Genomic DNA, 22,422 nt, shown 5'->3' on the forward strand with positions numbered 1-22,422 from the left:
AAGGAGACACGGCTGCAGATCGTTAACCGCATAATTGTAATCGGACATCGAAAATTTCTTTCAGTTTCAGGTTTATAGTAGGTATTATTAGATAGTTTCATCTTGAGACTAAAATATTATTGAACACCCATCACGATGCTTGAAAACGTATTACGAGTGACTATTAATGTCTACTTTCATGATAATAGATAAAATCTTGCGGAGAATGATAAGCTGAACTAGTAATAAACAATTAGGATATAACAACTGTAATGAAAAGATTCATATGTGAACGAGATTTTTTCCCCCACAAGATTATATAATAGAAACTGCGCTATTAAGAAATTTAAAAAAAAAACAGAAAATTGGCTACCGCGTTGATCTTTCGCGTTGATTGGATTTTTTAAATTTTTTCTATAATGCAATGATTACTAGCGCGTACCCAATATACAATTTAATATAAAAACGTACCTATGCACCCTTAAAAGGGTGAAGAGTTACACGAATAATTATTTATGTTATTATTGCATGATTAAGAAAGTAAAAATTTAGCCATGGTTCTAAAACAACTATCTGCTATATACGGTTTTTTTTTTTTTTTTTTCTTATTTTTTTCCATTGATTACAACTTATTTCACAAGACAATACATGGTCTAGATTTTATCGAAAATCGTACTGTTTCGCATCCAACTTTATCAAAAATTCGAATATCAATTTTTTAAAACATTCTTCGTTCAATCACGACCCATATTCACCTACTAGGAGATAATATTTGTTTTTTCGATTTCACACAAAGCTATCATAAGCTATCGCGACCACCGCGAGGATATTTTTTCCAAGGAATTTCGAAAAACCAGTTTCCAACGGTTGAATTTTCAAAATTTTCCGATGAAACCTCTCTCAAACATTATATCGTTACGTGCTTAAACTTTGAATAAAATAATTAATTTATTATACACACATGTGTGAAAAAAATTTTTAAATCCATTAAAAAATATTTTTTCGTTACTCTCAAAATTCAATAGGTATACAATTGTACGTACACGAAATCGAATTTTTCAACGTATTTAACTCTTTGTAACTTATTCGAAACCGGTGTACGGCCACCGATATAAATAATCCAAGTACCTACTACGTATGTCGGAAATGTATGTACCTGTACCGTCCCTACATACCTTCCACATAAACGCAACCCCCATACATTCATATACAATATACACACATTATACAGGTTCAACCTGGTTACGTGTCAGAGACCGGTATTACAGCCGGGCATCCGCCCTGCACCGCGAACCATTTAGAACGAGTGCTTTTTCCGTAATCGCGTACTTTCACCTCCTACCCCCTCCATAAACCCCCCACCCCCTTCGAACCTTCTTCGCGATCCGACGGACTCACCCTTGTCCCGAAAGGCTCCGCCCTATTTTCGCCGAGCTGCTTGTGCGTGTGTGTGTGTGTGTGTGTGTGTGCGCACGTATAACAGCAAGCGTGTAAGCGTGTTCAAGTTTTGCGTATACATATACATAGGTATACATGTATACCTATACACATATAGATATATTCGGGATGAGAATCGCGTCGAGCTTTCGGCTTCCTGCCGTAATACGTTCCGTACTGCTGCACCCTGCGAGGTCCGGGGTCGCTAAAAATTGGGGCGTGGTGGGGACTCGAGACACGGAAAACAACCAACCACACACACACACACGCACACACACAAGCACACATCTTCACGTACCAACGCGTACCCGATTCTGCACGCACACGCGTGCGCGAAACTCGTGACGTGCGATTGCGGCGCGGTACCGCGGAGCTTTTCCTCGTCGAGGACGTTTAACCGTTGGCGAGGTTATTTTTGTAACTCGTTCACCGCCAGGTGTACGAATAAATGTATCCTATGCGTACGACGTGCGTGTATAGATGTAACGTATAACTATACGTAACGTGTACCGTTAAGCCCTCATTTTTTCTTGCACTGTATCGTATAAAGCAACCCTGAATCCAGGCATAGCTGCAAGCTGCATCAACGATGAATCGTCTACGCAAAGTTAGTGACGTAATTCCTTTGTCCGATTGCACGAGGCAGGAACTGAAGGGGCTGCAGGGGAGAAAAGAAGCCGGGGGTAGGAACCTGAAGTGGTTCGTTTGAATAGTTTAAGCCGCGTTCGTTCGGACAAGCTTTTTGCGAAACTGCCCAGCTGCCTGTAGAAATTTCACAGTCACGGCGGGATGCTCAGCTTTCCATGTAAAAAATTTCCATGTCGTAGACTTGTCGTAGTTTATTTACAACCTCAAGTGATCTTCGTTACTTACCGTGTAATACCGAAAAGCCCCCCGAGTATCAGGTTTCGGCTAGAATCATAGAATTTTTATCGATCTTTATCGATTTTAAATCCGTCATCTTGGATCCGACATCTTGGATTTAGAAATGATCAAATTCTGAACACAGACTCGTGATCAGTTAGTCCCGAAAATCTCAGAAGATTGAGGCAAAAATATTAAGTTGACAAACGTGTGACTGAATCCCTGCTAAAAATCTTGACGCGCGCGAATGATAATGTGATTTGAAATAATTCAGCTTGTAATTTAATACATGCTTTACTTTGTAGATTTACTAAAATACATAAGAAATCAGGTAATAAATTATAAACACACGAATCATCGGACACGCTTCATGAAAAATCTTTTTCAAGTATCATATTCGACGATTCGTGCTTTTGTAATAGTTTTATTACGCGATTTTTCTCAAACTATATTTCATCGAGTATTTAAAAGATAAGCGACACGGTGATTTTTTTCAAAAAATTTCACGATTCAAATGGTGAAAATTTTCAGTCACAGGGATGGGATAGACGAGAGCGTAGGAGGTGCTTGCAGGGTGTCGCCGCGGGCTGCGCTTGAGCCGGTGAGCTTGCAAGCTCCGGCAACTCGCGACTAGCTCAGCGATACGTTCGGCAGTCGTCGGCGGCCAGCCGCGAACCGACGTAGCGTGACGTGATAGTCGAACGCGTGTGGTTATAGGTATAGAGCGAAGGTGTGGTGGTCGTCGGTACTCGTTCCGAAATCAATGTAGGTATTACCTAAATCGCGAGGCTGCAAGCTCTCGAGCTTTGCGGTCCTAGGGCCTTTGAACCTTGCGGATTGTTTACTCGCGGAGGGATTACTTTTCGCACAAAGAGACAACCTCGCCTTCCTCGCTCTCCATGAATCAATCCGTGGCTACGTCTTCGTTAAAATTCGCTCCTCGGAATCGCGGCTTGCAAACGACTCGCGTCAAGAGCATCGCAAAAGCACACGCAAGCGCGGATATCCCCCTCGCACTGGCTAACACACACGGCTGCAACGTATAATCGTGTTTAGGTACATACCTCAAATATTTACATCCACATCGCGGCTTGTAAATACATTGTTGATGTAACAATGTTACTACGTGCACGCACAACGGGCGTGGATTACAGAGTGACGCGTGTCACCTGCAACGTACACCTTGCGTTAATTCCAAGTACGTGGTACGTTATCTGCGGTGTTGTGTCTGCACGCAGGTAGAATAATACTCGATCGGATACTCCGGTACGTAATCTGTATAGATTACATTGTCGTATTTACAGACGAGTGTGTTTTGATAAACCGAAAATTGACAGGGTGGAAATAAGTCTCTGTGTTGTACGGAAATAATATCATTTGAAATCTTTCTTCTTTTCTTTTTATTTTATTCTTTCGTTCCGAACAATTATGTCCTTTCAAACGATTATACCGAGATATATTTTCGATTGTGAAACGATTTAGATTTGCGAAAGTGATCGACGATGATCGAGATGTGCTCGTGTTATTATTTTATACCTGCGGCAATGCCTCGAATTAAGAATATTCAGGGATGTAAAGGGGTCAATTCCCCCCCCTCCATCCCCCATCCCCACCCTCACCCCCCTCTACGTATATGTTCGAAAATAGTTTTATTCTAAATAGAAAATAGATCGTGTTGCGCCGAGGGGCTGTGCAGAAATTGTCTGGGGTCTCGATATGAGATTCGCTCATGCGATTGATAATAATCATCAGTCAGAAGCAGAAGCAGGAGGGACGATTTAACTCGGCCTGCGGACAGCAAGTATAATAATTAATTCACGATCGAAACGATTGATATAATTTGAAGGATAATTCATCGCCGAGTGAATAATAACACAAGGGAAAAGTGATCGTACAATATTTCGAGTATGCGAATCTGTGGATGAAGATTCGTGTGTGAAATAATACCAGGCTTAAAGGTGATAAATGATAATAATGTTGCAAAAGTGTAACGCTCGTAAAAAAACAAAAGATTCGTGCTACGCTTCGCAATTATTATTCACGTATTATAAACAGACGAGCATTAAACAGAGAGAATAAATTAGTGACGGACGTGAATGATTTCTCGTCAAGTATCATAAATTGCGGCTGAAGAAAAAAAAAAAAAAAAAAATGACGATAAAAACAACGATCCGGAGATCCGTAAGTAAATAAATAAATAATACGAAAAAATTTTTCACCACGTATAAAAAACATATTACACGTCTGCCACTTCAGCGATCGAATAAACACGAAATTATTTCCAAGTCTGATACTTGGATCTGGATGTGTAACATACCTATAATACAAGCTCTACTTCGTGCAAGTAGTAGAGGACCGTAGACAGCCAGCCGTAAATGCTGGCGTAGTAAAAGTTAAACCGGGAAACTTTTGACCCTGGCGAAATGGCATCGACGCGACCCCGCCGCAAGCTTGGACGGATCGAAAGCTATTCGTTTCTTTTTTTTTTTTTAAAAGGTCAGAATCGTGTGCTCGCAAGCTCCGCACGTGCCAAATTATTCGTTTCTTCTTCCAAGGCATCGTATATTCCGATCGGACATTGTTACGTACGCACCTGTTACTAACGTAGTTACAGACTGTATTTTTTCTCTTGACGGAAAACTATTCGTCAAACCAGATACCTTTTTTTTTTTTTAAAGAAAAATTCGTTGCTCCAGCCGCACTACAGATCAATAAAATTAATTTATCTACAAAGAATATAACTTGAGAAAAATTTTCTGCATCGACGTATGTTAAGTCAAAAGTATTCTAGACGTGATATTGAACAATAAGACAGGAGTAGAGTGAAACATACGACAATGATGTTAACCTAGTTTTCGTTGTTCGAATAACCGAGTAAAGAAAAAGTAAGAGAAAAAATAGAAAAAACACTTCACAGGGCCCTGTTTAAATTTCCGACTATGCGAATGATGCGATTACGTATTTCAGGTGACTATTGGGTCAGGGAGTTTGGAAAAATGGAAGACTCGAGTGACGGATTCGGTGCATTAGGAGTATCGAGTAAAGAATGCGCGCACATAAGTTATCCGAGTATAATCCACGGCAAAGAGGACTGCAGCGATACACCTGCTACGAGCCAATAACTTGCAGTGATGTTATAGTCGAGGTCGCGACGCCGATTTTGAAGGCGCGGCCTGGTTTGCGCGCTAAGAGATGAGCGATCTACAGGCGACACTCGAGTTCTCCCTCGAACTGTGCAAATTCTACAATGTCGATCTGTTCCAGCGTGGGTGAGCAAAAATTTTATCACTCTCTTTGTTTCACCATGCGAAAAAGAAAACGCGAGGAGAGAAGGAGAGAGACGAGAGAGCGAAGTTGGTAAAGTTAATGCAACGATTCGTCTCAAATTGAGTAGGTTATGTATTCTTAAGTAAAAGGCAAAATGTATTCAGATTTTGGAAATTAGACTGTTTTAAAGTCGTTGTAAATTTTCTACAACAATGATTTCAGTTTCGATGTATCGTCAGATTAACTTTACTAACTTCAGTATGGTGAGAAAATAAGTCATCGTTCCACTTTACCATCTTTGTTACGTCAGGTACTACCAGATACGAACTGCTTTGAGAGTATCGCCCAAGCTTCCGGTCAAAGTCGAAGTGAACCAATTGCGTAACCGTGAGTTTCGAGGATTTCATATTTGATAAAGTTTCGATTCTTGCCTTAATGAATTTAATTTCCCTTCTCGCCCCGACAGATTCCCTCGAAGAGCCGGGTACCAGCAAGAGATTCCAGATTCTTTACCGCAACGAAGAAGTGACACTGGGTACTTCGGTATTGTTCCGGGCACACGTGCTCGTCCATAGTCACAGAATCGAGGAAACTCTTTCTCGGACACATTTCAATCTTGGTATTGAGTTATGGTTCAGCGAGCCGACTCAACCTGGCAATATGACTTGCGTCTCGTCGAGGCATGTGGATATGTATTATATATATATGCTCGCATGTTCGTTAGGGTGGTTCATTTTTGACCATTCTTTTTTTTTTTTTTTTTTAATCTACCAGTCGAAAAATTTGAGACCAATACTGAGGAAAAGAAAAAAAAACAGTTGTAAAACTTGCAGGAGATAGATGTACACGTAAAAATAAATAAATAATATTACGATAATTGGTAAGCGATCTCTAAATATTCTCCTACCTCCTCCAGGTTTTACGACAATTCTTTTTGTCACAAATTTTTCGAGTGTGAAGTTGGAGAAATGAAAAAAAAAGTTAAAGTATGAACGACCATCGTTAAGTGCTTTCTAACTCGTTACTCGTTGAACTGGGCATTGCGGTATAAAATGAGTTTAGCGAATAGTTCCAAGTTCTCCGATGCACCTCTATAACCGTTGTAAAACGTTGATAATTCACTGGTTCACCTTCTATTTCCATCTATGTACTTTCAGAGCTCTGCAGCTGAACTTTACACCAACAAAAGGACTTCACTACCACCTGCCCGTACTCTTTGATTATTTTCATCTCGCAGCGGTTTCCATAACCATTCACGTATGCCTCGTTGCTCTGCACCAGCCCTACATAAAGTTAGTATCGGTGATATTATGACTAAGAAAAAAAAAAAAAAAAACTTTTCAATCATTAACTATCAGAAATTTGTCGAAACCTTAACAGACAGTGAATTTATAAATTATATTATAAAGTTTATCGTGTAAAATTTTATTTTTTTCATCGCTGAAAATTTCCCCCGCAGAAAAAGCATCCTCCATTACGTACAGAGTTGGTAAGCCTTTTTTAACAACTCTTGAAGACTGCAAATATCGAAACATTCTGATACTTCATTGAATGATTTGTTCATTTCAGCGCTCCACGTGGCGGAAAACCTTGGCTGCAGTTCAAGCAAACGACCGGAAGCGAAGAGAGCAAAATTTTGTTCGGAAATATCGTGAGTTTTTAATCAATACCTTGTTGTCTCGTGGAAATTGCCAGTCGCTAAATTTCCCCATCGACGTTGACAGGAACACACCACAAGATGCGTCGGTTCGGCGACGAGAATACACCATGCTCAACTGGTGCAACAGGAAGTAATACGCCTCCTCCTGACAGCCCGAGAATCACTGTTAGTCGAAATGGCAGATCTCGCTCGTCTTCTTCCTTCCTGGCAGCAAAGAGCTCTCGAATTAGCTCAAAATACTCACAAAGAAATCACCAAGGTTCAAACTGTCGAATTTTTTACCACATGACTTTGGTTTTTCCCGAGAGGTGAAATCACCCGTGAAATCTGGTGTACATTTTTTCGGAAATCTTGTGAAATCACTTGAAGTCTTCCAAAACCATCTGAAATTTCTTGAAATATTTTGAAATACGTTGAAATCAGGCGTACATCAAATCAATGAGTGATTAACCCATCGGTTTTCCCAAAAGATAAAATCACCGACAATTGCGAATCCACTTATGACGTTCCGTTACTACTCGTCGAGAATAGTCTGAAAGCAATAATGCAAGTTAATAATTTTCGATTTTACCTCTTCGTAATAATCAGCTTTTCATAACACATTTTCAGATGATGACGACGGAAGAAGCGGACATAGCGCAGCTTTGTGCTCAAAATATCGTATTGTGGCAGCATTTCCTTGAGGCATTCTCGGGCCGCCAGGCCGTCCACGAACATTTGGCTCACATCCACCATCAGTTAAGAGTATGTTAATTACGCTGGATCCTTGATGCCGTTCGTAAAAAAGAAAATAATGACCATTTGACAAAAGAGATTTTTTTTCACCGATTCTTACCTTACATTCGTGATACATTAGAAAAATTTTTCTACTCGTCGATATCAGTTTATCTTAGAGGAACCTGAATGATTCACTAAAATTTAGGTGAACAGATTCGCAGAAGGTTTTTTCGTATTGGGAAATCCCCGAACGTCCGCAGCTGGCTGCTACGACGCCAATTACCAATCGTACCAAGCAGTTAGCGAGGCAGCTCGCAGGTCTCGTTACCTCGCAGCTCTGCCTCCACTCCCAGTTCACTGTCTCGAATTGGACGGAGATTTTCACTCTCTTCCTCTGATTTTCGAGGACCAGTACGCCGACATGCAGCACAGACATCGGAACAGCGGTGCGTAAAGCCAAGATATGACTTGTCCAACCTTGTTCCTTCTTTCTACCAAATAGGCGTGTAACGATCTATCCAATCGTTCCTCAGTCCCAAGCATGGACGACTGTAGCTGTGGGATCGCAGCTATACTCGAGAAACGTACGACGGATGTTTGGTCACCAAGAAGCGAGAGCGTCGCTCAATCAAACATGGGATCGGTGCATGGGAGGGTGGTTTTGGCACCATCTACACTTCCTGCCAGGCACAGCAAGTCCCTTGATCAACTGGGCCCTGAAGTAATACCGCCGCAGATACCGACGCCTTCCAAAACCCTTCCAAGATCCGCTTCGACCCAGCTGATACCTCGACACAGGGCTCCGTTCCACAACGGTACGCTTCCAGCCACTGTTCCAAGCTCCAGAAGCAGACATCCATCGAGCACTCACTACAGTGGTCTCTTCTTTCCATCCTCGAGACAACAGGCGTGCTCGGCGCCGAATCCATCCCTAGGAATATCCCCAATAGCTACTTTGCCCAGGGCTAAATCCACCCAGATTCTTGCTCCGCACAGGCAGCAGCAGCAACAACAGCAGCAGCAGCAGCATCATCAGCATAGCCATGGTGAATGAGAAAGATAACTAATTCCAGAGTTTAGTTTTTTGACAAGTATTTTATCATCCGTTTGATTTTCGTTCGATGTTTGTGTTCCAGGACAGCGACACGGAACGTCGGTTAATTCGAACGTCGATTCGAATTCGATTACATCCCTGCTGGCAGCCATGTTCCCAGAACTTCCGTTGAATGGATATTTTCCTGGCTATCGTCCGTCGTCTGCAGCCAATGAGCACGTTTCATCGAGAGGTTTTTATCACACGATTCCGGCTAACCCAAGCATGGGATCTCGGAATACGACTCAGCTGACTGACCGTCTCGGTTCGGACAAGCTGACCAAGTCTTCGCCCCGGACGTTCAAGGACAAAGACGGGAAGTCGCGTTCTCCGGAAAATCGGAAGGGCTGTGGTGCCAACAGGGGAACGGAATCGCGAAATATTTATGGCACGGCTTATCAACCATTGATAAACAAACCTTTAGGTCTTTCTGCGAACAAGTTAGACGTTAAAGTAGACGTCGACGATAAAGCTAGGTCAAGACTGTCCTATAGCGAGACTTTGGATCGTACACCTAGGGAAAAAAAGCTCAATCAAGAGTATAGTAAATATAATACGAACAGCCTTCAGTTTTGGAGACCTCACGCCAACGGCAGGTCAAATTACTCGGCGTCGAAACGTGTCAATCCTGGTACAGGTGATATTGCAGCGAACAATTTTACACGAACTTTGGGTGATTTTACCCAAGAAGATTCCGCGAGAAGGTCGAATTTGAATGGTAGAAGTATCGACGATGTTTATTCACCGTTTCCTGGCTCTCTTGGTCGGCAAACTAGAATCAGAGAGATGACGCTACGGCCTCAACATCAGCAGCAGGAAATTATTACTAACGATCATAGACTGCATCAGACATGCCTTAATAACAAAACTGTAGATAAATTATCGGACGAATTGATTGTACAGCAAGGAATTGATCGGAATAATTACGAGCAAAGGGATTGTCATACGGATAACAGAACGTCGAAGAGTACGAAACCTGTGAGAAGCGGGGGTCGAAAACCACGCTATGAGATACCCTTAAACATGGAATCCCCTGTGTGTAAACAGCGTGAGGAAAATACGAGGCGGCCGCATTCCGCGCCGGCTGTGGAAGCGGAAAATTTGGAAAACGGGAGAAAGTGTGGGCACAACAGAGCCAGAAAGCCCGCGCCCTTACCGTACGGCCATAAACACCGACAACTTCCTAGTTCCAACGGTAGTTCAAACGTCTGCGAGGTTGAGAACAACAACACTATAATACTGAGAGTTGAACCGAATAAAAAATCGCAATCGGAAAGTTTGACGATGAACAATGAAAGTAAGAAAAAAAATCCATCCAGTATAGATCCTATGTCCACGACTAAATCAACGACTCGGCTTAGATGCGCCAGCGTTCCGATCGACGACAAGAAAGTTGTCGTGCCCAGAAGTGCCATATCTTTACCCTGCATGCCGATTAACGATGGCAGAGATATTTTCGAGGCTAGTTTTCCGGTTATTTCAAGTCTTCTGAGCAGTCCACCATCTACGAGACCAAGCAGTCTCACTACCAGTTCTAGCTCCAGCAATTTGACGTCGGAGTGTTCGGGGTGGGTCAGCAGCGGAGATACCTCGAGTTCCGAGAACCAGACCCTTAAGTTCTCGGGTCAGGCGCTGAGGCAAAAGCTGACTAAGATTGCCGGAAAGACGAAACCTGAGACCGATTCATCCGAGGCGCAGGATAACGGGGAACATTCGTACGAGGAGGTCAGACTCCCGCCGCCAAAAATGTTCCAGGACGAGCCTCCGCCTCCGGAGGAATTCCAGGATCCACCTGCGCCCATTGATAATCCCATATACCACGTTTACGAGACGGTGAAAAGCGTTACGTCCAATCAAAAACAGTGCAAAACAGCACCTTGCAGTCCACAGCGGAGCAGAATTAAAGACAGGGACAACAGTTATGTCGGTCGGGACGTCTGCTTCGACTGTTATCAGGAGGGTAAAGAACTGCTGCAATCGACGCAGGACAACGTCGTAAACTTCAACAAATGCAAAGAGGAATTTAAACAGCAGATGGGATTTTCGGGGAAAATATACAGGTACGAAGTGTTTAAATTTTTCATTCGTTTGGCGAATACTTTTTTGGGTTTATGTGCAGTTATTGACCCGATTAACAATCCAAGTAGATGTAGTTCGTTAGACGTCGGCCAGAAAAGAGATTACAATTTTAATTTTGACTCAGTGTTTCTTCGCTTTGTTTCTTGTATCATCGTTACTCACGCAATACGTGTATATATGTACAACGATCAAGACTGATTCGTTTCAATATTCAGAAACACCATTTTGGGACGGGGTTAAAATTCCGAATTTGAAAAGTTCCAAAGGCGCCAAATTACGATTTTTTTGCTGGTGAAACTTCAAGTGAAAAAATCAAATGGTTTCGAAACATCGAAATTCCGTATATTTTCAATTCCGTGAATTTTTGGTTTTCGTGTTTTATACTTAAAATATTTTTACGTTAGGAATCCTGGTCATTCCGATTTTCGGTTTCTCTCATTTTTTACACCCACTCGTCGAGTAAACTACGCTGCGTGAGTATATTTTAATTTTCGGAATTCGACTCTATCGAAACTTTATTTTTCGGAACTTTGAGCCGTCAGCTTTCCGAACGTTCGAAACTTTGGCGCGTCTTCAAAGTTCGATTTCTTTACTTCAAGTCTCTGCACCAAATAATTCGGAATTAGGCGCTTTCGCGACTTTTCAAATTCGGAACTTCATCCCCGCCCGACCATCTACTCGTTCGCCCCGTCTCTTTGGTTCCGTATTTTCGTCTTTTCGTTCAATTTAAGTTCATTTTCTTTTCATTTCCCGGCCCTATAGAGAGAAAAATGGCCCTCCAACACGGTGGCATAAACGCGCCCATTCCCTCGGCAATGGCGAACTCCCGACCCTACCGCCTCTGCACCCTCTAAGATCCAATGTGCCTCTTAGTGACTACCCTACGCTGGCCTCGACACTGCCGTACTTCCACATCAGCGACGAGTATCGCCTCTTCTCGCCGGAAGGTGTTCACCTTATAATATGTGTTCATGGTCTCGATGGCAACGCCGCCGACCTCAGGCTGGTCAAGACTTATCTTGAGTTGGGCCTTACCGGAGCTCACCTCGACTTTCTCATGTCGGAAAGGAACCAGGTACTCAGCGATATCTTTCACGACTCGATTGACGCGGTGTTGATTTGAACCAATGGTCGTGTAATCTTCTCTTGATACTTCTCACAGGGTGACACCTTCTCAGACTTTGACACAATGACCGACAGACTGGTATCGGAGATCCTTCATCACATTGAATCCTCGGGACTGAATCCATCCAAAGTTAGTTTCATCGGTCATTCTCTGGGGACCATTATCATTCGAAGCGCTCTAACCAGGCCCCAGCTTCGCCCCCTTTTGTCACGACTCCACACGTTTCTCAGTCTGAGCGGACCTCATCTCGGCACACTTTACAATACAAGCGGCCTAGTAAACGCTGGTTAGTATCAGAATCTGACTTAAGGGCGGGGTTAAGACTTGGACGATCTAAAATCATACCTATCTTTACGAGTTTTTTTTTTTTTTTTTTTTTTTTACAGAAAACGAAAACACTCGGAGCAATTTCAGTCAGAGGGTTTTATTATTTAGTTTCAAGAACATTCTAAAATATTTTCATTCAAATTGATAACAAAGCGCACTCGAGGGCTTGCATTCTTGAAACTGTAAATAATAAAGCCATGAAACTCAGATTGCTCCAAGTGTTTTCATTCTCGTTGGAAAAAAAGATATTCCTAAAAACAGATATGATTTCAGACCGTCAAAGCTGTATTCCACCCTTAAGCGAACATTGAAAATCGCTAAAAAAAAAAAAAAAAAAACACAACCATCCGTTTCATCTTCGTTCTCGAAACAGGTATGTGGTTCATGCAGAAATGGAAGAAGTCAGGATCGCTTTTACAGCTTGCGATGAAGGACGCCGTAGACGTGCGAAATTCTTTCATGTTTCGTTTGAGCCAGCGAAGCAACCTGCAGTTATTCAGACACGTATTGCTGTGCGGTAGTGCCCAGGATCGTTACGTCCCTCTGCATTCGGCTCGTATAGAGCTTTGCAAAGCAGCCATAAGGGATCCAACGGATCAAGGTAAGCGCGTCTTACAGTTCGCAACGAATCTCTGGATAAAATTGATAAATCATCTCTGGCATTGGTGTACGACGTTAAGAATTATATTTACCCTCCGATAGGCGCTGCGTATCGTGAAATGGTTCACAACATATTGTACCCAGTGATGTCTACGCTTGACGTAAGTCTAGTAAGGTACGACGTTCATCACGCTTTGCCTCCGACCGCTAACGCTTTGATAGGAAGAGCAGCTCACATCGCAGTTCTCGACTCGGAATTGTTTATTGAAAAGTTTTTACTAGTCGCCGGATTAAAGTACTTTAGATAAAGAATCCGGTCTCTTAGCTACGAAAAGGAATAAATTTAGAATGAAAGGAAAAATGAGAACAACACATTTTTCACTTTAGGTTTTTAACATTATTACCGATAATTCCGGTAATGGCCATACGCGAGATCCTCGAGCAAACGAGATAATTTGATATTATTATTGTTATTATTATTATTATTATTATTATTATTATTAGGGTATTAAATATAAATGTATGGACTTTTTTTTTCCAAATACGTCTAATATTCCGCGATCATAGATGAATTACGTGGTAGGTACGTAATGTATGTATAATTATGTATACATGTATTCGGAGCTGGGATTGAATATTAACGATGGGATATGTAACTACTAACAGTCACTGAGACCAATACGATGATGGTACATTATATGACTGAACACTAAAATACTAAGTCTCCACATTGATGCCTGAAAATAATAATTAAAATATTATTTATAAAGACGGTAGAGAGAGAAAAAAAAAAAATAATAATGAAAAAAAGGAAAACGAAATCGAAGAAAAATATAGAAATAATATGAGAAAACGACGAGTCTGTACATATAAATGATCGTGCTAAATATGTATAATTAGGGTAATGATGAGAACCTAATTTTTGTTTAAAAAAACGAAAGGAACAGAAAAAAAAACACAACATAATTACACGTAAATACACAAACGTGGTATATAGTCACCGAACATTGTTTCCTTATGTATAGTGATATTATAAAATTATATCATAGGATCGTCATTGGATATTTAGAATTTTATATGTACATACAATTTTTCGCCCGTAGATGATTAAGTGAGGAAGAGAGGCGAAGAAAAATTTCACGCGGAAGAGGAGAAAAAAATAAATAAAAATTTAGTCGATATACACATACGTGTATGTATACGTATATGTATACATATATGTATGTATGATATATGTGTGTATGGAGGTTTAAATCCAAAAGTAGTTGACCGGTGAAGTGACCTCTTTCAATCATTTTTCAAAATGTTCAACACGACGAAGTCTCCGTAAGAAATTTTTTTAACTTTAGTCGTCTTTACATGAATTGCCTAATTAGAAGAAAAAAAATATATACTTTTTTTATAGAAATTTATTAGCCGAAATTTCTTTATTTTTACTTGATTGGATTTTTCAAATTTAGAAAAAAAAAAACATTGAAAGGGGATTATTTCACATCTACTTAAGTATTCTCGGATCTAATCACGCCATACAAAATAAATATAACGATGATGATCATTGCCTAACGATAAAGACAATTGAATTTAATTTCATAGTGTTGAATTTAAAACATGTGTCAATTAACGTCTTTATATATTTATTTACATTTTAACTTTGCTCAGGAATTGCATAAAGTATATGTATGTAAATGTATAATATTATTTCGCTGATCGCCCTATATTATTACATGATGTATTATTCATTGTTAAAACAGCCGTCCACTTTTCGCCCATTTATTTATTTAATTCTACACGAATATACGCGAGTGTGAGTGCGTGTGTGTATGTACGCTAGTATGGGCGAGCGCGTGTGTGTGAGTGTGTAAAATATATGTATGTTTACACCGTACATACGATGCATATTTTCAACGCACCGCGTGTCTTTTCTGCCAGAAGTATAATAACGATAATCGGCGAGGACACTGTGAAAATGAAATTTTTAACAATTAAACGTTAAACGTTAATGGACGAAGATTGTTTTTAAGCAACAGCTAGTTCGAGGGCTTATATCGTGGAGAAGTGAAATAAAAGAAAAGAAAATAACGCTAAATTATACCACCAACAATATTTTTGTTTTTCGACGCTCATTACTCTTTACTTTACACAATATGCGATAATGATGATAATATGCAATCAATATCTGTAATTTTTGGTTAAGCTAAGAATTTTAGTAAATAGATGGATGGCGCTGACGGTGAGACATAAAATATGCGACGAAATGCTCAATTTTTTTTTTTTTCTCATTCCCCTCAACTGTATTTTTTTCTTTCCATATCGTAGTCTCGGTTTTCACCGTTTTACCCTTCCAGAAGCGTGGTGTGACTGCATACACGGAAATTTACAGTGACAACGCGCAAAGGAGTCAAAGAAAGTTTTAGAAAAAAAAAGGGATAAAAAAATTATTATTAGTAGCACCATGGCCATTTTATAAAATTGTGGAAATAAATTACAAAAAAAAAAATAAATAAATAAATAAATTAATGGAGGATACATCGTTTCTTTCTCCAATCACCATTACCTGATTCATTGATATTACGTTTATTGATGCTGTCACACGATTTTTTTTTTTTTTTTTTTTTTGCATGTAATTGAAAATTCATTATTCATTTAAAAAAAAACTCACGGAATTAACGCTTTGCTATCAATTTTCGACAGTTAATAGCATCGCGCAATATGTAAATTGCGTGCGTATTTTTATGTCGAAAAAAAGAAACAGATTCAGCACAAGATACAAAATATCACGTTTCGAAATTTTTGAAAGCATTATTTAGTATCGACGTTTTTTGTGAGCCTCATTTTTCAATTACTATTGTATCATACGAAGATTTGAATACACAAAACAATATATAAAAATAAAAAAACAATTCAAAAAGCAAACTGTTACTCGGCAATGTGCCAAAATTACCTTCTCCTTATACCCGTATAAACATACATTCATTCTAAAGATGTCGATTGCAATCTTTCCAAACGATGTATGTAAAAATACAATCCATCATGCGCAGACACCGAAACACTGTATAAGAATAATTGTATTCAAATATCGGACGATTTTAATGTACAAAGCAAATATATCTCATTTGGCGTAGCTACATGATTATACAATATTTCTGTACAAAATTTAATACACACGTACAGGATAGACGCGCTATAATTATATATAACAATATATGTATTTAATAATATAGATTTGAAAATTTTCCCGGTTCATTTTTTACGTTCTCCGTTGTTGTCGTTTTTTTTTTTTTTTTTTTTTTCATCTTTCTGGAAATAGAATTATTCCGAATGCGGATAATGTTTTATTTATCAAATAAGATATATCGCACGTCGTTCCACTTCAATAATAACAATACACAAGCGTTTCATTAATAATCCCTATTATTATATACGTTATATCCACAACAATAATTAAAAACTCTTCTTTTTAAATCATTATATTAAAACACTTCGACATTTAAAATCTAGACGTATTAAAATCATTCTCGTCTCTCCTTTATATGTATAATGTATGACCGACCAGGTTAATATATATATATATATATATACATATATATATCACGATAAAATTTGCAAATCAACTATACATAATTTTTCGCCACGATTCTACGTTGCATTTTGATACATGCGCGATTTGCCATCCCGTTTTTATGTTTTTTCCGTTTCCCTTCTTTAAATTCATTGTTTCTTTTCAATTTTCTTGCAACTACGGTTCGAAATGTACGCGGCAGTCGTTCGGTTTAATCTACTTCCTGAGCGAGTTCCAAAGGATCATCTTCTTGGAGCATCTCCTCCTGCAAATCGTCTGCGAGAATTAGAGCGCCACCTTCCGCTATTCCGTCAATTGCTCCGTCAATAATCAAGCGCCCTGGAGGACCGGGCATGAAACCGGCTTCTTGATCGCCTGGCACCGCCGGATACATTTCCCCGGGTCCTTCACCCCCTTGGTCAGGTTTCACAGGATTCTTTGCCATCGCCTGACCTGGTTTCGCGAACAAACTCAGGACGGTTAAAAATCCACTCTCAGCTTTTCCGATTTTTTATCTCAAGTTAAGGGGTTATATCTTGGAGTTTTTTTTTTTGAATCTCATTCTCGTAAGGGTACATACATTCAAGTATATGCATAGAAAATTTCAGTGCTACCCCAATACGTATATAAATTTTTATAATAATAAATTGAAACGTGTATATGTGAAAAATCGTTTTTTTTTAATAGATAATAACCCCTTAAACGAAACGAAAAAAAAAGAACGAAGCTATCGACGAATTTTCTATCCAATCGCCGACCTTGTCCTAGGTTTCGAGCCTTGCTCAGGTACGAATATTCCCGGGCATTCACAAGACCGGCGATCACGCAGGCGCTCAAAGCACTTCGATTCAAATTCATCGGCGAAGCGTCGTACCATTCGTTGCTCTCAGAGTCGTAACACTCGACGTAAGCGATCGTCGTTGATCCTGAAATGGCACCTGCTTGCTTATTTCGAATGTTTATAAAATCACCAACTCCTTTCATCGGGATGAAAATCATGAAAACACTTCGAGGAGCGAATGTCGAATGATGACGATGATGATGATTTTACGCGATAAGCGTTGCAATGATTTACCATTAAAACCGCCGATGACGAATATCATGTCGTCAAGAATAACCGTGGCGAAGTTGCTTCGCGGACTGAACATCTCCGTCACTTCGTGCCAATCTGACGAATGATTTGGATTGTATCGTTCGCCTGCCAGGAGCACAACAACCACACGTTTATCAGAATATCAGAAATATCTCCAGTGTTTCTCGGTAGTTTAGAATTTATCATGGTCAGGTTCGGGATATATTGCAAAATTGTGACGCAAACGGCTCGTTAACACACCTCAACCCAATCTCATAACATGACGAAAATGACGAGTAATATCGACCTGAACTAAGACGCGTGAATCCGTTGAATCCACCGAGGGCGTAAAGATTGTCGCGAAAAGCGACGAGGGAAACACCGGAACGAGGACTTGTCATGGAATGAATGAAGCTCCATTGGCTGGTCTCGACGTCGAATACTTCGGCTGAGCTCAGGACTTCCTGTCCGTTAAATCCACCAACGATATAAATTTTGTCTTGAAGTGCAGCAGCGCTTGCGTCCGAACGCTGACGATGCATCGATGGTATCATTTCCCACTGATTTCTATGCGGTTCGTAACGTTCACCGGAACTCATTCGTGTCCTACCGTTGTAGCCTCCCAAGGCGTATATCTTTCCCCCTGTAAGTATCGGGTTCCAATTTTTTATTTTTTTGGTGATTCGCTTGCTAGTCGAGTCTGTCACTCGAGTATCGCTACATACACTTATGCGCACGTGTTGCACCTGCTATACGAACATTACCATTATTCAGACTTTCCCAACGGAGACCGCAAAATTCTATTTCTAACTAGCACATTCCCACACTAGTGCGGAAATTTACTATTTTGCGCATTCATTTCGCTACGCAAAATCGAATTTTGCGCACTCGGTTGGGAAAGGGATTTTTTCCGTCATCGGATGCTGGTGCGCCTGAATCCCAATATAATAATCGCTGATTTTGGAACGAAGGAATTTAGCTTCGTCTACCGAGGCTTCCGGTCTCACCGTGTGTGCATACGCTGACGTAACATCGTGCGTGATACATGCAGGCTCGTTCTCTCCACTCCTTTGTTACCGGGTCGTAACACCGCACGGTGTTGAAATGCTCGTTACCGTCGAAACCCCCGATCATGTATATCACGTTGTTCAACGTACAAAGACCGTGGTAAGCTCGCGGTGTTACGTCAGTATTCACGGAGAGGAACCATCTGTCGGCCCTGTTGTCAAAGTATCGAATCTTTACTTTTCTGCACAAGTTATGTAACGAAACAAGCGGCGATATCTAGCTTTTCGTTTATATTCCAGATTAAAACTCGACCGATTTAAAAATGCAGTTGAACTCCGGTCTCTTCTTCTGTCAAACGAGGCTGAAGTTACTAACGTTCACGAAACGTAACGTTCGGGGAAAAATTCACTACTTGGCAATTTTATAACGACTTTAAAGTAGTCGAGTTTTTCAAAATATGAATACGTTTTGCTTTATTGCGGTTTACCGCATTTCAGAGATTTCTAAAATTGCGGAATCACGATTTTCAGCCTCGCTCTTTCAAACGGTTTCACTAATTCTCGAAGATCGTTGAGAATCGAAATACAATTTGTTATTGAAAACAAGATGAACGTTGAGGATGTCAGGCATAAGATAGGCGAGACATGTGAATGCATAGGTGTACCTACCTACTTACCTCGTGTCATAAGTTTCGACAAAACTGGTCGGTGAGCCGGCGCTCCAACCGCCAATGGCGAAAAGAATTTCGTAAGGTATTCGGGGGCGAGCTAGAGGATTTTTTAAATCGGCTTCTCCCCCCTGCCGAGAGTCTTGTTCGGCGAGAAATACGCTCGCGGGAAAGAGTGACTGCTGACATTCCTTGATAATGATATTCGGGAGAAGAGTGAACCATTAACCACGTAGTTACACAAGACGAAGAGAGTCTGTTACATGAATAATTGAGAAGAAGAACGATTGCCGGTCACGTACTTTGTCCTCTTCGACGAATCTCCATCTCATGATGTTGGTGTTGAAATACTTGAAACTCATGAGTCCGAATCTAATGCATTTGAAGAGTCCCGGTATCGCGGACCTTCTCTCATCCGGTTTCGACTCGACCCAGTTTTTTATCGCCTCGAATACGAGCTCCTCGTTTCTGACGTTGAGCTCGTCGTCCTGGAGTATGGCCTCTAGTTCCTCGCAGGAAAGATCCTTGAACTCGGAGCTCTCTTGGAGTATTTGTTTGAAGTGATGCCGTATGTATTTACGGCCCTTTTCCTCCAAGTCGCGGCAAAAATAATGCCGAGCGAATTTGAAAATCCCTATACATTAGGGTGGTCCTTGAAAAGGTCGTTTTTGAATTTTGACCGACTCGCCTCCCGGATCGGCTCCAAAGAATTCAAAAATTAGGGAATTAATTTCGAATGATGTGAAACCAATTCGGCGGGCGAACCGGTCGAAATTTAAAAAATGTCCTTTTTAAGAACCACCCTACTATACATGCACGGTAATATCGTCTCGTCCTACGACGGGCTTTGAAAAAAATCTCATAGCCGTACGAGCGGGTGAAACAGAAGAAAAGGAAACATTACCCAAACAATTTTCCGGTCTGAGTTCCTGGAGCAGAAACAAACAGCAGAGCTGTATAACTCCGAGAACCTCGAATTGATCGGCAAGCGGCAGAAGCTGCTCAACATTTTCGGCCGTGACTGTACACGTGCCCGTATAAGCATAATCGAGAATTAGTCCGAATATTTCGCCAGGTACGCAGCTTATCACAACCTCGGTTGTGTCGCTTCTACCACCCTTCAGACTGTTTGTAAATAATGCTTTGAAGTACGGGCTAACCGCCGATAGAATGGCACGATGGACCGGAAATAGCTGATCTCTTGCGCATCTTATCGCGCCGTCGCAGAGCTGCTGATTTGCTCTGAAAAAATTATGGCGAATTTTCGTTTGTGGTTTTTTTTCTTTTATGCTTTTTCAAAACGATGGGACAGACCTGAGCTCCGACCAAACGACGGGGAATTCGACGAGGGCGTAATTCGACGGAAGACAGACGCACTTCCGCGGCTTTACAACTTGCTTCTTTTTGCACTGCTTGTGTCTGGTGCCGGATACCGATGCCCGTGATGTACGATTTCGCATTAATTTTCTCGACTTCATCCTGCTTTCCATAATATATTGCCTCTAATGTTTCCTGCACTGGATCGAGTATTTTTTCGATTACGTCGAATACTCGAGGAGTGGTTATGCAGGGTTAAACAACACGGGTGTTTTTTCTTCCGTAGCGCTGTTCGTTTGCCAATTTTATCACTTATTAGTCACTTTTCACCGATTTTTTTTTCCTTCTTTCTTTCCTCAGTATTCTCCTCTCACACTTGAAACCCGTGTTATCGTGTATATCAAAGAAGGTCGTGGCCATGACAGACGAAAAACGAAATGCGCGATAATCAGTCGTCAGTTTTTTAACCGTGATTATCACCGAGCAGTCTGTGGAAAATATTATACGGTGGAATTGCAATTTGATTCTTAACTTTAAAAGGTAAGAATTAACCGGCGATGGTCGATCCATACACGGATTTTAGAGCCCGTTCGCTCCAGGAAAAAGTCACCGGATAGCGAGTGAGCTTACGATTAATCTCGGACACGCGGGGAATCAAGTCCACGCGCAAAAGGCACGCATAATTTGCACGGCAACAGATAAAACAGCTTGGATAATCATGTGATGTTAGTGTTGTGTTAGTGTGTATTTTTTTAGTTACAGATAAGAGAGATCAAAGAAGACTTATTGATTAAAGAATACACAATAATTTCAGGAATTCGAGTAAATGTCGAGATTGGAATAATTATTCAAAAGCGTTAAATAAGTGCGATGTATTATATTATTATTGAGAATAAACGTAAAAATGTAATGAAAATAAGAAATAAAGAAATAGTACGCGAGGCTTACCTGCGATTGACGCCTGCAGGATGTCAACACACTTTTCTTCCATATACTCGTGGACACTTAACATTTCTCAACAAGGTAAAATCCGATTTTCGAATATTATTCACTCAGGGGTTTGAATGTTCGTCATGCAACTTCAAGTCCTTAAGTCAACACTTTACGATCTTAACAAAATCGATTTGTTGAAATACTGTTAGTTAGTGAATTGTTAGTAAAGATTCGTGACCAAAAATGTAACGCTGGTAAATATTTCAAAATCGAGATTATTGGTTACAAATTTTTACCAACGATTTACTAACTAACAGTTCTTCAACAGAGATTTTGTCGGGACGTTCACCGTAACAAATATGAATTATAAATACATACAGTATCGCACCACGAATTTTCACACAACTTTGAGGTAACGTGTTCGGAATCCAATTACCCTTCACATTTGCGATGCGCAATTGAACCGTACGGAAATTCATGTAATTGAATTTAATTTCACAGATATCAGAATTTTAGGTGATATAGATCATGTTAAAGAATCAATTCGAATATTTATATAAATGAAAAGACATTCTGTTTCGAGGAAAGTGAAATTCATATCCATGTCTTAAAGGGACGTTTCATTAGCTTAAAAATGAGCTTTTTTATTAACGATACTCTTTACGATCAAAAGGTTCAAAGATACGAGCGCTTGAAGATTATTATGCCACTGATGTC

General features: G+C 40.5%; 3 protein-coding genes across 15 annotated transcripts in view; 1 reads left to right on the forward strand and 2 right to left on the reverse strand.

Moving 5' to 3' along the window:
• Positions 1-21,818, reverse strand: part of LOC107221464 (beta-1,3-glucan-binding protein 1) — a 35,149-nt gene extending 13,331 nt beyond the window's left edge. Inside the window, exon 1 of the mRNA XM_046746120.1 lies at positions 21,721-21,818. Coding sequence (XP_046602076.1) covers positions 21,721-21,784 — 64 coding nt within the window. The 5' untranslated portion in view covers positions 21,785-21,818. The remainder of the gene's footprint in view (positions 1-21,720) is intronic.
• On the forward strand, positions 2,939-14,167 carry LOC107221463 (protein FAM135A). Of its 13 annotated transcripts, none has more exons than XM_046746108.1 (17): positions 2,939-3,045; positions 3,943-4,461; positions 5,248-5,549; positions 5,858-5,934; positions 6,014-6,227; positions 6,705-6,839; positions 7,007-7,036; positions 7,117-7,198; positions 7,272-7,466; positions 7,817-7,951; positions 8,130-8,370; positions 8,458-8,970; positions 9,061-11,077; positions 11,859-12,171; positions 12,259-12,508; positions 12,923-13,150; positions 13,252-14,167. In XM_046746108.1, the coding sequence occupies exons 3-17, from the start codon at positions 5,473-5,475 to the stop codon at positions 13,455-13,457; spliced, it is 4,713 nt and encodes a 1,570-aa protein (XP_046602064.1). In that variant the 5' UTR covers positions 2,939-3,045; positions 3,943-4,461; positions 5,248-5,472; the 3' UTR covers positions 13,458-14,167. The 13 variants fall into 13 exon arrangements, with proteins under 13 accessions (XP_046602064.1, XP_046602069.1, XP_046602068.1 ...); XM_046746113.1 differs by having other exon boundaries at positions 2,942-3,049; XM_046746112.1 differs by having other exon boundaries at positions 2,944-3,049; positions 3,928-4,461.
• Positions 16,774-21,042, reverse strand: LOC107221446 (kelch-like protein 10). The gene is made up of 9 exons (XM_015660441.2): positions 20,770-21,042; positions 20,360-20,697; positions 19,758-20,089; positions 19,465-19,646; positions 18,788-18,999; positions 18,088-18,423; positions 17,784-17,906; positions 17,467-17,634; positions 16,774-17,161 (listed from the first exon to the last, which is right to left on the reverse strand). Exons 1-9 carry the CDS (start codon positions 20,943-20,945, stop codon positions 16,920-16,922), a joined length of 2,109 nt encoding a protein of 702 aa, XP_015515927.1. The 5' UTR covers positions 20,946-21,042; the 3' UTR covers positions 16,774-16,919.
• Positions 21,819-22,422: the final 604 nt, after the last annotated feature.

Source organism: Neodiprion lecontei, chromosome 7 (genome assembly GCF_021901455.1).
Source record: "Neodiprion lecontei isolate iyNeoLeco1 chromosome 7, iyNeoLeco1.1, whole genome shotgun sequence".
NCBI lineage: Eukaryota > Metazoa > Arthropoda > Insecta > Hymenoptera > Diprionidae > Neodiprion > Neodiprion lecontei.

Bases quoted from the DNA above. Each gene is read 5' to 3' on its own strand.
- LOC107221463 (XM_046746108.1), top strand. From the start codon at position 5,473: ATGAGCGATCTACAGGCGACACTCGAGTTCTCCCTCGAACTGTGCAAA. The intron at 7,952-8,129 runs GTATGTTAATTA...ACTAAAATTTAG, and splicing joins ACATCCACCATCAGTTAAGA to GTGAACAGATTCGCAGAAGG. The intron at 13,151-13,251 runs GTAAGCGCGTCT...ACCCTCCGATAG, and splicing joins AAGGGATCCAACGGATCAAG to GCGCTGCGTATCGTGAAATG.
- LOC107221446 (XM_015660441.2), bottom strand. From the start codon at position 20,945: ATGGAAAGCAGGATGAAGTCGAGAAAATTAATGCGAAATCGTACATCA. The intron at 18,424-18,787 runs GTGAGACCGGAA...CGATACTTACAG, and splicing joins CGTCAGCGTATGCACACACG to GGGGAAAGATATACGCCTTG. The intron at 17,907-18,087 runs GTCGATATTACT...TGCTCCTGGCAG, and splicing joins ATTCACGCGTCTTAGTTCAG to GCGAACGATACAATCCAAAT.